Source organism: Loxodonta africana, chromosome 11 (genome assembly GCF_030014295.1).
Source record: "Loxodonta africana isolate mLoxAfr1 chromosome 11, mLoxAfr1.hap2, whole genome shotgun sequence".
In the NCBI taxonomy this organism is placed as follows: domain Eukaryota; kingdom Metazoa; phylum Chordata; class Mammalia; order Proboscidea; family Elephantidae; genus Loxodonta; species Loxodonta africana.
In genome coordinates, this window is record NC_087352.1 from 2,411,945 (window position 1) to 2,426,689 (window position 14,745).

General features: G+C 48.2%; 1 protein-coding gene across 1 annotated transcript; it reads left to right on the top strand.

The window, feature by feature from the left end:
* Window positions 1-1,023: 1,023 nt before the first annotated feature.
* LOC100658806 (protein FAM187B-like) lies at window positions 1,024-5,024 on the top strand. Its single transcript, XM_003420762.3, has 2 exons — window positions 1,024-1,794; window positions 4,652-5,024. Exons 1-2 carry the CDS (start codon window positions 1,079-1,081, stop codon window positions 5,022-5,024), a joined length of 1,089 nt encoding a protein of 362 aa, XP_003420810.1. The 5' UTR covers window positions 1,024-1,078.
* Window positions 5,025-14,745: the final 9,721 nt, after the last annotated feature.

Genomic DNA, 14,745 nt, shown 5'->3' on the forward strand with positions numbered 1-14,745 from the left:
GAACTGACCCATAGATTTCCAAGGCTGTAAATCTTTACAGAAGCAGATGCCACATCCTTTTCTCGTGGAGCAGCTGGTGGGTTCGAACCACTGACCTGGTTAGCAGCCAAGTGCTTAAACCACCATGCCACCAGGGCTCCTTGAGGCCTGACCACCCTCCCTCAGATAGCTCACACCCACATGTCACCCCACCACTTTCCCTGTTTCCTTGCCCTGTTTTCTGTGTAGCGATCACCATAATCTGACAAGAAGTATTATATATTTGTCTGCTGCCCATCTCTCTCACTAGAAGGCAAGCTCAAGTAGAGCAGGGGTGTTGTCTAGCCTGTTCAAAGCTGTGATTAGAATAATGGCTGGTGCGTGGTAGAAATTCAGCAAAATTTGTGAAGTGAATGATGGAAGCTCAAGCCGACACAGAATTATTTTTAATTTTAGACCAAGAAGGAGTTTAGGGATGAGATTGGGAAGGGGTCAACAGAGAAAAAATATTTATTCATTTGTTTAAAATGAATTGAGTTAGGCAGATGTCTGGAGGAAGAGCCAGGGACTGCCACTTGCAAAAGTACTGAGGCAGGAGCCTGCCAGCTTGCCTGACATGTTCAGGAAACTGGGAGGCCAGCGTAGCTGAAGAGAAGGGACTGAGGTGGAGAGGGGCAAGAGGTTGAACGATGACCAGAGAGGCAGGGTTTGTCCACTGCTCTATCCCCGGCACCCAGTATACTCAGAACATGGTAGGTGTTACGGGAAAATGTGCTGAATGTTTACATTTGATGCCTTAATTCTCTAGGGACCTCTGAGACTGCGGACTTACCCCTTGAGAAAGCAAGAGGATAGTATAACAAAACCTGAATAGACAAATTAATTTCCCCCCTTTCCCAGAACAGAGAGCTTGGAATAGAAATTAAATAGGGTTGTCAGCTTTTCACACACACACACAAAATAAAACAGGAGCGTGACCTCATACACCTGTGCTGTGGACTGTGACTCATCCTGCTGCCCAGAGCTGAGCCCTGAGTTCCACAGATGACCTCACAATCACCAAGGTGGTGCCCAGCCCCCCGCTGCAGTTCAGTCCACCATGCCGACCACCCTGGGGCTGCTGCTCAGCCTTGCTCTCCCTGTGCTGGGGACCTATGTTTCCATCAGCTGCCCCGGCCACAAGCAGTGCCAACAGGCCCTACTCTCTGGTAATGACATCCTTCTGCACTGCAGCTCCCCTGGGGCATATTGGTACTACTTCGTGACAGAGGAGGCCAGCCAGCCCATCAACCTCTCCAAAGTTCCCAATGTAGAAATACTACCTCAGGGCAGCCTTGTCATCAGAAGTCCGCTGCCATCCCAGACGGGCTTCTACAGCTGCCAGAACGAGAACGGCACTCAAGTGGTGCAGTACGAGATCGACTTCCAGGATGTCACCACCCTACATATTACTCACAAAGACCTGGGTCAAAAACCCCTGGAAAATGAGACCCTGAGCCGAGGTGAGGGGACAATCATCTTCACCCGCTGGGAGCCCTGGCAGGACTGTAACCGCTGCGGGGAGCCAGGAGAGCGCAAACGCCTGGGGTACTGCTACATCCAGGAGCCGCTGGCCGAGGCCATGCCCTGCTGGCTCTATCTGGAAGAGATGAAGGTGTGGTCCAGCCGCATGAGGCCCGAGCTCCAAATAGAAGCCTGCCTTGAACAGTGCAAAACTTCTGGTTTCCACTGGGAATATGTCACCTTTGACAGCTTCAGTTTCAATGAGGAGTCAGACTCTGTGTGGCTCACCTGCCCCTCAGGATCCATGTACAGGTGATAGAACCCAGGCACGAGCCCAGTCGCTGGCCCCTGCACAGGCTCTGTATCCCAACCCGTGGCCTTCATGGTCAATCTTTGCAGAGAAGAAGGGGCTGTCAGTAGGTCAGGCCCACTGGTTTTCTCCACTGGCTTGTTCAGATATTGGTTTGGGAAGAATCCTCTGGTGCTCACGCACTATCAAATAATATGCATAGAGTAACACTCAATGAGAGCTTAGCTGATTGTGTCTGGCCTGTGCTGGGCAATGCTGAGCACAGAGCAGTCATCCAGACAGCTCCAGGCCTTGCCCTCAGGAAGCCCACAGTCCAGCAGGGAGAAAGCCCAGCTCAGTGCTGTGATGGAGGAGCACCAGGCAGAGTGATGGGGCTTTCATGGGGACCTGGGCAGAGCGATAGGGCTGTGATGGGGGAACCTGGGCAGAGGATGGGGCCGTGGCGGGGAACCTGGGCAGAGGATGGGGCCGTGGCGGGGAACCTGGGCAGAGTGATGGGGCTCTGGTGGGGCACCTGGGCAGAGTGATGGAGCTGACATGGAGACAACACAGGAGGCTGTGGCACTAGAGAGAAACCTGTTTCATTGGGGAGGATCAGCAAGAGCTTCCTAGGGGAGGGGATGGTGCCCTTTGACAACATCCATAGGAACTGTATCATGAAGCTCACACTCATCCATGTTCATGTCTTCCTGCCTGAAGCCCCTGGAAAATCTTCTCTTTACCGCCTCTTCCACAGCCCTTCTTCTTCCCCACCCCTTCAGTAATAAGGAATAGAGCCACTCACAGGCGCTGAGCTTTGCTGAGGGCCAGGCCCTGGTAGGCTGTTTTCATGGACAGCGTCCTTCACTCTGTCCTCCCCGGCCCCAGGAGCTGTGGACTCAGAAGGGGCCCATTTTACAGGCAGGAAAACTGCACCTTGGAGGGTCACAGTCCTTGCCCAGGAATCCATGGTGGGATGTTGCAGTGTGGGCCCCAAAGCCCACAGACTTGGCCGTTGAGTTCCCCATTCACTCTCCTTCCCCACATGCTAGGGGAAGACACTAGGGGTGGGAGCGGGGCACCCAGAACAAGGCCTGGTGCCTCTGTGGCCCAGCGAAGGCTCTGTGGAACTCTGGCTTCACCGCCTCCATCTGGTCCTCTGTCCTTGTTTATTCCAGCTGTGACTTCTAGGCCTCTCTTTCTCTCACTCTTTGACATTTTTGTCTCTCTTTTTCTCCTTTCTCTTTTAAGTATAAAAGTCATATCTGCTCCATAAGGAAAACACAATGCAGAGGTGAAGGAAACTGAGCTTGAACCCTTCCTCCGTCTATACTGGGACACCTACTCCCTGTCACGGAGCCCTGGTGGCACAGTGGTTAAGGGCTTAGGCTGTTAACCAAAAGGTACGCAGTTTGAATCCACCAGCCACTCCAAGGAAAACCTATGGGGCAGTTCTACTCTGTCTTCTAGGGTCGGTGTGTGTCAGAATTGACTCGACGGCAACGGGTTTCGTTTTGGTTTGACTCCATGTCATTGGGAGAAAAGAACTCCCGAGTGGCAGTCACAGAGAACCTGTGATACCAAGGGAGGTTATCAAGGATTCAAGAGTTGACCGTGTCTTTAGGGAGAGCAGCGGATTGGAGTTCCTTGTGAGGTTTCTGTCCTCGGCTCTGGATTCAGCCAGGCCTGGCTTCTCATCCCAGCTCTGTCACTTTCCAACTGTGTGGCCTTGGGCTTCTCTTTGGGCCTCAGTTTTCTCATCTGTAGAATGCGGATCTTGCTGGCCCTGACCTCCTGGGGTCATTGTGATGTTTAAGGGGTCTGATGCATGTAAAGTGCTTACAACCATGTCTGACAAATAGTTACACACTCTGTATATACCAAAACCAAAACCAAACCCAATTCATAGCGACCCTATAGGACGGGCTGGAACTACCTCATAGGGTTTCCAAGGAGCAGCTGGTGAATTCGAACTGCTGGCCTTTTGTTGAGCAGCCGAGCTCTTCACCACTTTGCCATCAGGGCTCCACACCCTATATAGGTGGTAGCTGTTGCATTTACGATTATCTGTCCGGTTACAATAGCAGTTAATGTCTGCAGAGCATTCCCTCGGCCCCTTAGCCGTGCTGGGCATGTCACATACCTGATCCCCTTATTCATTTAACATATATTCACTGAGCACTTACATTCCAGGCACTGTTCCGGGCACATGGGGTACGGTCAAGGCCAAAACCGACAGAGACTCCTGCCCACATGGAGGAATAAACCAACTACATGGGTAGACATATACAGTGTTTTAGATGGTGATAAGGGCAGGAAGGGGCATAGGGAGTATAGGAGATCAAAATTTTAAGTGAGGAAAGGGTCAGGGAACACCTGTCCAAGATGTTTCCATTTCAGCAAAGACTTAAAGGAGGGGAGGGAGACATGTGGACCAAGAAAGAGCACTCTAGGCCAAAGGAACAGCCAGGGAAAGGCCCTGAGGTGGGAGTGTGGCTGCCATGTCTAGGGCCCAGTGTGACAGGGGTGGAGCGAGTGAGGGGGAGAGTGGAGGAGGTGTGGTCAGGCAGGTAAGGGGGCACAGCATTCAGGGAATGTCCTCACTAATTCCTCCAAATAACCCTATGAGATAGAGACAGTTGTTACAGCCCTACTTTTCAGATGAAGAAATAGACGCTCAGAGGGCTAGAAGCATTTGCCAGGTGGCCCAGCCAGGAAGGCCTGGAGCTCCGTAGCTGCCCCCCACCTGCCACTTTTAATGGGAGGGATGTTCTGTATCTGCTGTCCCCCCAGGGAGGAGATGGCACTATCTCCACTTCCCTTGGATGCTAGTCCCCCCTTCCTCCTGGAGCCCTGCAGCTGACCTTGTCCTCCTTGCAGGCCCGTCATCTGGGAAGCCAACAACACTCCCTTGACCTGGCGCATCCAGCTCTCTGGTCAGGACTTCAGCACCGTCATGGACTCCTCCAATGGTGGTAGCCGGCTGCAGGTCTTCCAGCCTGCCATTTACTCGTGCTTTGTGCAGCAGGAGCTCATGGCTCGATTCAACCCCACATCCAACCCAGAGGTGCTGGAGGCTCAGAGGACAGTGGAAGCTGGACGGCGGCAAGAGGCAAGGAAGGCCGACTCCGTCCTCAGGGGACTAAAGCTCATGCTGCTAGTGGGCACAGTCCTGGTCCTGGTCGGGGCACTCTTCAAGGTCCTCCGCCCTTCCCAGGGCAAAAAGTGCGATCAGGTACTGCTGGTGAAATAAAGTGAGGCTTCAGAGCCTGAGCGATTTGCTCCTTGTCCCTTCATTGCCTCAGTTGTACCTCCTATGGCAGCTGCTCCATGCCCGTCTGGCTCTGAGATGCTGTGTGAACCAAAGCAGACCTGTGGCAACAGCACCTTAGCGCTTCCCAACGCCAGGCCCTGCTGTTAGCTCCTTAGTAACCCCCACTCCACAGATGAGGAGCCTGAGGCAAGACTCCTTATCTACTCGTTTAAGGGGGACTCCAGTTCAAACCTGGATTGCCTGGCTCAAGCCCTGGGTTCTTCAGAAGGAGGAAAGGAGGAATAGGACGTGGATGTTCTCAGGGTGAGCTTCCCGTACAGTAAACGGTAGCTGCCTCACCCACTCCACTCCCCCAAGGACAGGGACCAAGATGGGGGTGGGTAACTCCCAGACCTCCCAGGTCTGCACGGGGCCCCTGCCTTTCCTGCCCTCTCCCCCATCCTGCCCTCCTCAAATCGTGCCCACAGCATCTAGTCTAGCTATATCTCCCCAAGTCAGAGGGTGCAGGGGAGTGGCGGCCCAGAGAAGTGAGAGCACACATCACTTGGGGTCCAAGAAGGAAAGCCAGGCCCCTTCACCAGGACAAGGCGCCAAGCCTGGCCCAGCCAGCCAACTCATGGGAATCACCAGGCTGGCTGTTCCCAGAAATTATACACTCTGCTTAGCAGAGTGAGAGAATAAGAAATAAAATATTAATGCCTTTTAAAATTCATTGCCCTAATATCCCATAGTGAAGCAATGACTGTGGGATAGATCTGAAACTCTCCCCAGAAGTTCTGCCCCCAAGGACAGAGGCAAGAGCTCACCCCTCACACACCAGACAATGTAGACATAAAGCTTAGGGCTTTGCAGTAGGTACCCAGTGGCTCAGCAACACCTGCAGAATGAGGGGATGCTCATTGAGAATTACAGGGGCTTCACTGGGAAGCAGAAGGAGAGAGATAACAGCAAAGATACTAGCAGACATTTTGGACACACTGGTGCGGTTAGAACTTAAATCTTTCACAAGTATTATGTCCTTGGAACCACCCACAAGGCTAGCATTACAATTATTACTATTAACCTCATTTTGCAGCTGAGAACACCGAGATCCAGAGGGCTCAAGCAACCTGCCTGAGGTCACAGCTTGGGAATGGGCCAGTGACAGGAGACCTCTGGAGGACCCCTCGGACTGCTCCCAGGGACCCCCTGGTTTCTTCTACCCATACCAGCCCCTATTGTGTGTATAGTGGCTGGAAGTAGGACAACCAGAGCCAAGCACAGGTGCAGTGCCCAGGCCCATCTGCATAACACTGAAGGCCACACGAACCTCATAACCACACCTGTCAGTGTCTACTGTGGCAGACGGACCCTCAGGTGACCCCCAGTGATGTCCCACCTCTTGATGTCCACGCGGAAACTCTGGTGGTGTAGTGGTTAAGTGCTATGTCTGCTAACCAAAGGGTCTGCTGTTTGAATCTGCCAGGAGCTCCTTGGAAACTGTATGGGGCAGTTCTACACTGTCTTATAGGGTCTCTATGAGTTGGAATCGACTGGATGGCAATAAGTCTTTTTTAAAGGGTGTCCACGAGGAGCCTTGGGGGGTGCAGCAGTTAAGAACTCAGCTGCTAACCAAAAGGACAGCAGTTGGAATCCACCAGCTGCTCCTGGGAAACCCAATGGGGCAGTTCTACTCTTCTTTCAATCTCTTTTCCTCTGTTGTTCAGATTGGAGAGTCTCTATTAACCTATCTTCAAATTCATTGTCTACTCTATCAATTTGCTATTGAGTCTATTCAGTAAGATTTTTACCTGGGTATTATTTAGTGCAACAATTTCCATTTGGCTCTTCTATTTCCATTTTCATACTTTCTATTTTAATATTTGCTTTTAGGGGAACCTTAACTGAGACGCTGGGGTTGCTAACTCAATGGTCTCCAGGAGCCAAGCAGACAACAAAAAGGAGGGGCAAGGCCTTGGGGAAGCTGTGGGGTTGTGGAGAGTTCTCATAAGTGGGGTTAGGGGAGTGAGGGCTGTGGAAGTGAGTCATAAAATTTTAGCTGGTTTGCTGATTGCTACGCAGGAACGTAGGCCTGGTCCTCCTAAACGTTTCAAGTGATTCTGGAAATCAGGATTTTTTGTAAAACTCTCCAATTTATGAATGTTGTTGACTCAAAAATAAGTTTTCAAACACAATGCAAGCCAAATAAAACATGTCTGCTGGCTAAATTCAGCCCACAGGCTTTATTTTGTGAGATTTCAGCTTCAGCCTTTATTAGAATCAAGGGTATATCTACTTTTTCAATTATTCATTCGACAAATATTGAGGCGGAGCCACCAGGATCAGCTTCTCTGTAGAGGTGATGTTTTAGCTCATACTGCCAAAAAAAAAAAAAGCTGAACAAGTAGAAATCTGGATGAAGGGTGTATTAGTTTTCTGTTGCCACTATGACAAGTTACCACAAACTAAATGGCTTAAAACAACACAAACTTATTGTCTTACAGCTATGGAGGTTAGAAATCTGAAATGGGTCTTCCTTGGCTAAAATCAAGGTGTTGGCATGACTGCGTTTCTTCTGAAGGCTCTAGGGGAATATCATTTTCCTTGCTTTTTCCAGCTACTGGAAGCCACCTGTGAGGAGCCTTGCTGGCACAGTGGTTAAATGCTGGGCTGCTAACTAAAACGTCAGCAACTTGAACCCACCAGCCATTCTGTGGGAGAAAGATGTGGCAGTCTGCTTCTGTAAGATTACAGCCTTGTAAACCCCATGGGGCAGTTCTACTCTATCCCATAAGGTTGCTACGAGTTACAATCGACTCAGCGCAACAGGATTTGTTTTCTTTTTGGTTTGAGAGGCCACCTGCATTCCTTGGGTTCTAGCCCCTTCCTGCATCTTCAAAGTCAACAGTGTAGCACCTTCAGATCTCTCTTTCTGACTCTCTGGCCTATGCTTCCATCATCACACCTCCTTCTCTGACTCAGACCCTCCTGCCTTGTGATTAGATTGGAGGAAGACCCCTTAACAGCTTGCGATATGTAGATGACACAACCTTGCTTGCTGAAAGTGAAGAAGACTTGAAGCACTTACTGATGAAGATCAAAGAGTATAGCCTTCAGCAGGGATTACGTCTTGACATAAAAGAAAACAAAAATCCTCACAACTGGGCCAATAAGCAACATCATGATAAACAAAGAAAAGACGGAAGTTATCAAAGATTTCATTTTACCTGGATCCACAACCAACACCCACGGAAGCAGCAGTCAAGAAATCAAAAGACGCATTGCTTTGGGCAAATCTGCTGCAAAAAAAAAAAAAAGCAAAGATGTCACTTTAAGGACGAAAGTACGCCTGACCCAAGCCATGGTGTTTTCAATTGCCTCATATGTCTGTGAAAGCTGGACAATGAATAAGGAAGACCGGACGCTTGATGCCTTTGAATTATGATGTTGGTGAAGAATATTGAATATGCCACGGACTGCCAGAAAAACGAGCAAATCTGTCTTGGAAGAAGTGCAGCCAGAATGCTCCTTAGAAACAAAGATTCTGAGACTTCATCTCACATTATTTGGACATGTTATCAGGAGGGAGCAGTCCCTGGAGAGGACATCATGCTTGGTAAAGTAGAGGGTCAGTGGAAAAGAGGAAGACCCTCAACAACATGCATTGGCACAATGGCTGCAACAATGGGCTCAGGCATAACAACAATTGTGAGGATGGCGCAGGACAGGGCAGTGTTTCATTCTGTTGTACATAGGTTCACTATGAGTCGAAGCTGACTTTACAGCACCTAACAACAATGCTCAGATAATCAGAATGATCTCCCCATCTCAAGATCTTTAACTTAATCTCATCGACAATGACTCTTTTACCCTGTAAAGTAATATACTCACTGGTTCTGGGGATTAGGAGTGGACACCTTTGGGGGCCATTATTCAGCCTACCATTAAGTAGTTCCAGGCAGAAGCAATGTATGTAATAGCCCTATAGTGAGTGTTTGTTTGGTGGTTGTAGTTAACCAGGGTAGGAGGCAGTCACGGAGGGAGAGGACATCAAGGATGTAGCCGGGGGACAGATTACATAGGTCCCTGTAGGCCAAGGTGAGAACTTTGGACTTTATTTTGTGTGAAATGGAAGCCACGGGAGGATTCTGAGCAGAGGAGAGACATGATGTGATATTCATGTAAAATGGTGATTCTGAGAACGGGGAATCCCTTACAGGCAAGGGTAAGGCAGCACTTAGGTTGGGGCAGGGAGTAGCAGGCATTTTCCATGGCCGACTGGACAATGAGAAGCTTGCAGCACCAAGCAAGAGGAGCAGTAAGGCCAGGCCTCGCCACTCCCTCCCACTCCCTGCACAATGCAGATAAAAGATAAAAGTCTTATATTTCATTTTTAACCATCCTATTCTGCCCTTTTCCTTTCTGTATTGTGATTTTTAACTTTGCAGGTCTACTTAAAACATGGGCAGAGAGAACATGGAATCAGGTTCAGGCTTTGAAGTGTCTTTCGCTTTGTCCACATTCCATTGGCCAGAACTCAGTTACATGGCTCCAGTCTTAGTCATCTAGTGCTGTTATGATAGAAATACCACAAGTGGATAAAGCAGAGATTTATTCTCTCACTGTTTAGGAGGCTAAAAGTTAGAATTCAGGGTGCCAGCTCCAGGGGAAGTCTTTCTCTCTCTGTTCTGGGGGAAGGTCCTTGTCATCACTCTTCTCCTCATCTAGAAGCTTCTCAGAGCAGGGACTCTGAGTCCAAAGGACACGCTCCACTCCTGGCTCTTCTTTCTTGGTGGTAGGAGATTCCTCTCCTCTCTGCTAGATTCTCTCTTTTATATCGCAAAAGAGATCGACTCAAGATACAACCTAATCCTGTAGATTGAGTCCTGTCTCATTAACATAACTGCCTCTAATCCTGCCACATTAGCATCAAAGAGGTTAGGATTTAAGACACATAGGATAATTACATCAGATCACAAGATGAAGGACAACCACCACACAATACTAGGAATCATAGCCTAGCCAAGTTGACACACAAAATTTTGGGGGGACACAATTCAGTCCACAACTGCTCCCATCTAACTGCAAAGGAGGCTGGGAAGTGTGGGCCTAGGAAGAGGAGATACATTGTTGGGCACCTAGTCAATTACTACCACAGTACAGCCTTCAAAGATGGTGACCATGTCCTCTGAAGGCAATTTTAACCCCCAGAAAACTCTGTAATTCTGATTCCTTGTCTTAATGATTCTTTACCTTGGAGTGATATTTCCATCAACATCTTTGAATTTCTAAAGCTTATAAATACTCTTGTTTCTTTGTTCAGGCATGAGAGGATCATTGGCACCTATCTCTTTTCTCACATGTAGGTAAAAATAAAGCTTCAAATCTGCCAGAGTCCTATTTATATAAAGAATGTCGATCCTTTTAACAACAGCTCCAGGCACATCCTGTTGGACTTCTCTGTGAGCTTCCAGCCATATTCCTCCTGAATTCTCTAGCAAATCAGAGATAAATTTGCATGTGCTTAAATCCCCATGACGCCCATTCATTGCTCCTAGAATCAAGCTTCTCTTCCTGGCCTGCAAGGTCTGCACTCCTGGGCCCCTGCTCACTTCTTTCCTTACACCACACTCACTCCCTCCCTTCTCTGAGCTCCAGCTACACTGGCCGCCTTTCAGCCCCTCCAACTCATCACCTTCCCCACCATGCTAAGCTCTTCACATGGAAAACCCTTCCTTTCTCCCTCCTCTTAGTTATTCAGGCCTCACCTCAAGTTCTATTGCCTCATGGAAGCCCTTCCTGGCTACATACACACTTTCGGAATGGTCCTTAGCACTGCTCACCAAGCCTCCCTGGCTCGCTGCCTTCCAGACACAGAGTAAGATGGCACTTCCCAGCCTCCTTGAGGTTGGGTTGTACCATGTGACTAGTTCTAGCCAATGAGATGTGGACAGAAGTGACACATGTCTCTTCCAGGCCACAGCACTTAATTGCTCAAGCAAGACCCTCTAGAATGTTCCTTCCCCCTGAGTAGAACCCATGATACTTGAGATGAAGGCTGTTCTGCCAGCCTGGGTTGAGGAGTGAGGAGATGTGGAGCAGAGCACCAGCTAACCCACAATGTGCATGACACATAAATAAGAAATCAACTTTTGTTATCATAAGCCACTAAAACTTGGGGGAAGTTTGTTACTGCAGTATAACCTAGCCCATCCTGACTGATAAACTCTCCTTCCAAAAAACACTTGTCACTTTTGCAATTTTTCACTTGTAGAACTGTCACTATTGGATTGATATTTTTCTCCAGTCACTGAACTGAGAGCTCCATGAGGCTGGGGATCATTTTTGTTGTTGCTGTTCCCCCATTATATCCCAGCTCCTGACAGAACTGATGCAGAGTAAGAGTTCAGTGTATGTCAACTGATTGTTGGAATACATGAATGAACAACTTTAGAAAGCAGGTACTATAATCCCCATTTTACAGGGATGAAATGGAGGCTCAGAATGGTTTCATTGCTTGCTCAATGTCACATGGCAGATAAGTGGCAGAGATTGGATCATAGCCCAGGTCTAATGGAGTTCAAAGCTTGTTATAACCACCATGCTGCTACCTCCCCTGAACAGAACAGCCTTGGGGTACTGGGTATACCTTTTGCCAAGGACATTGGGCTCTGCTTCCAAGGGCTGTCTCTGTGTTGGTGATACGAAGGGCTAAGTGTCTTGGGAAACTCTAGCCCATTAGGCGTCTACTCTGGAATGATCCATTGCTGACCAGACAAGGCAAGGAGCTTCACGGTGGGAGTGGTGATTGTCAGCTGTCTCACTGTCCTTCATTTTCTTTCTTTTTAAAACAATTGCCATTTAATGAGCACTCACACTCTGCCGGCCACTGTGCCAAGAGCTTGAGGATCGTTACCTCATGGCATCCTCACCACCATCGCAAATGGCCCTTCTTTGTCACAGGAAGAAACTGACACCTGGAGAGCTGACTTCACTTGCCCTGGATGCAAAGGTATTAATTTGTTATGGTTGTAAGACAAACCATCTCCAAAATTAGAGATTTAAAACAAGTATTTATTATTGCTTATGAGTCTACAGACTCACTAGGTGGTTCTTCTGGTCTCACCTGGGATTGCTCATGGCTCTGCTGATCTTAAAACCCAGCCATGTTCAGGGGTCGACTGGCTTTAGGCTGGATTACATACTGTCAGCAGAAGCAACTGGGCTCTCTTCCATGTGGTCTCTCAGTCTCTAGACGGCCTGCCCAGGCTTGTCCAGATGGTGGAAGAGGCCCAAGAAACTCACTGTAAACCGCAGGACCTCTTGGGACCCAGACTCAACACCACCAAAGACTGAGAATAGGGAGGTCTGAGTTTGCCATGTGACCTGAGGGTCAGGTTCTTGGAAGGCCCCTGAGCAAGGTTGGATTAAACCAGATATATCTGTTATCTATTGCCTCATAAGAAATCACCCCTGAACACAGTGGCTTAAAACAACATTTATTTATCTCTCCTTTCTGTCGGTAGTATAGGCTGGGCTCAGCTGGGTGCTTTTCTGGTCTTGACTGGGCTGACTTATGCATGTGTGGCTAGCTCTGGGTCAGCTAAATGGCTCTGCTTCAGGAGGTTGGTGGCAGTTGGCTAGGGAGCCTCTGGTTCCTTACCCGGCACCAGATTAGCCCAGAGTAGTTCACAAGTTCCAGGAGAGCAAGGGTCCAGGAGAGAAAGCAGAAGTCTCAAGGCCCCTTGAAGCTCATGCTTAGAACTAACACAGCATCACTTCCACCATGTTCTATTGGCCAAAACAAGTCAAAAGCCCAGATCAAAGAGTGTAGAAATAGACACCAGCTGTTCATGGAAATAATAGTACAGTCATATTGTAAGAGTGTATAGAGAGAGGGGTTGTCTTAGGCTGGGTTCTCTAGAAGAGCAAAACCAGTGAAGCCTATGTATACACATACATATATATGTATGTGGCTACATATATAAATAGAGAGAGAGAGAGATTTATTTCAAGGAAATGGCTCACGCAGGTGTGGAGCCTGGCAAGTCCCAAATTCAAGGGTCAGATATCAGGCCGGAGGCTTCTGATGACTCACGTGGTTGTGGGGGCTGGTGAACCCAAAATCTGTAGGTCAGACAGCAGGCTGCTGGCTCACGTTCCAAGAACCAGAGGTCAGGATCCAGAGAGAGCGAGCTTTGCCAAAATACCCATATATATTGGATGCAGCCACACCCCCGAGGAAACTCCCTTTTCAACTGATTGGCTGCTCACATCAGCGCCAATCATGGAGGATGAGGACACAACATCTGCTAAACCACTGAGAATCATGGCCTAGCAAGTTAACACATAATCTTAACCATCACAGGGGTAAAGGATCGCATCCGTTTTGCAATTACTCTGTCATAGGCAGTGTCTTAGGCTGGATTCTCTAGAGAAGCAAAACTAGTAAAGTGTATATATAAACCTCCATTTTGTGATGTAATGTAATCATCTCCATAATATATGATCTAGATAGATAGATCAGATCACATTACATCGTGGAGATGATTACATTATACCACAAACTGGAGGATAACTGCCTTATTACATAACTGCCAAACCACTGAGAATCATGGCCCAGGCAAGTTGACACATAACTTTAGTCATCACAGACAGTGAGTGACAAAGCCGGGATTCTAACCTAGGAGGCACACTGTGCCCATATATCCTACTTTTCTCAAGCTGAATCACTTTTGTTCCTTTCCCTTGCTTCCCTCACCTCTTTGCATATCTTCCTTATATGTTATTTGAGCCCCAAATACCCTTCTGTATTAGAACATATTTGGCTGGGAGTAACAGAAATTCAAGCAAAATGATTTGAGCTAAGAAGGAATTTATTGGCTCTTGTAATAAAAATGTCCTGGGGTAAGTTTTGCTTCATGTACAGTTAGATCCAGGTGCTCATATGACGTCCTCCAAAATTTTCTCCCTCTATCTCTCTGCATCACTTTTTTTTTCTGCATTGCCTTGACCCTCAAGCAGACGCTTCTCAAGAAGAGATGAGATCTCGTTCAGTAGCTCCAGGATTACATCAGAGCAGCTTAGCAACCTTCGTGGAAAGACAGCACACGTCTCAAATAACAGCAACAAAAATGGAGTTCTTACTGTGTGCCAGGCATGGTTCTAAGTACTGTGCAGGTGTCAGTGTATTTAATCTTCACAATTTATACCTTGTTGTTGTTGTCAGGTGCTGTTGAGTTGATTCTGACTCATAGCGACCCTATGCACAACAGAATGAAACACTGCCCGGTCCTGTGCCATCCTCACAATCCTTGTTATGCTGGAGCCCATTGTTGCAGCCACTGTGCCAATCCGGCTTGTTGAGGGTCTTCCTCTCTTTTACCAAGCACGATGCCCTTCTCCAGGGACTGATTCCTCTGACAACATGTCCAAAGTGTGTGAGACCCTATGAGGTACAAATAATCATCATCCTCGTTTTACAGATGAGGAAACTGAGGCAAGGGGAGTTTAAGACCCTCGTGTAAGGTCACCTAGGTGGTGCGTGTTAGGCCTGGGAGTTGAACCCAAACAAGCTGCCTTCTTGCTCTTAACTACCACATAGTTCCAGCAGAAAAATAGTGTCCAAGTAGCAATCCTTCATTCAGAGCAGTTACACTGTGCCCCACGCTATTCTGAATGCTTAAGATAGAATAATTCGTGTAATCCTCCCAGCAACCCT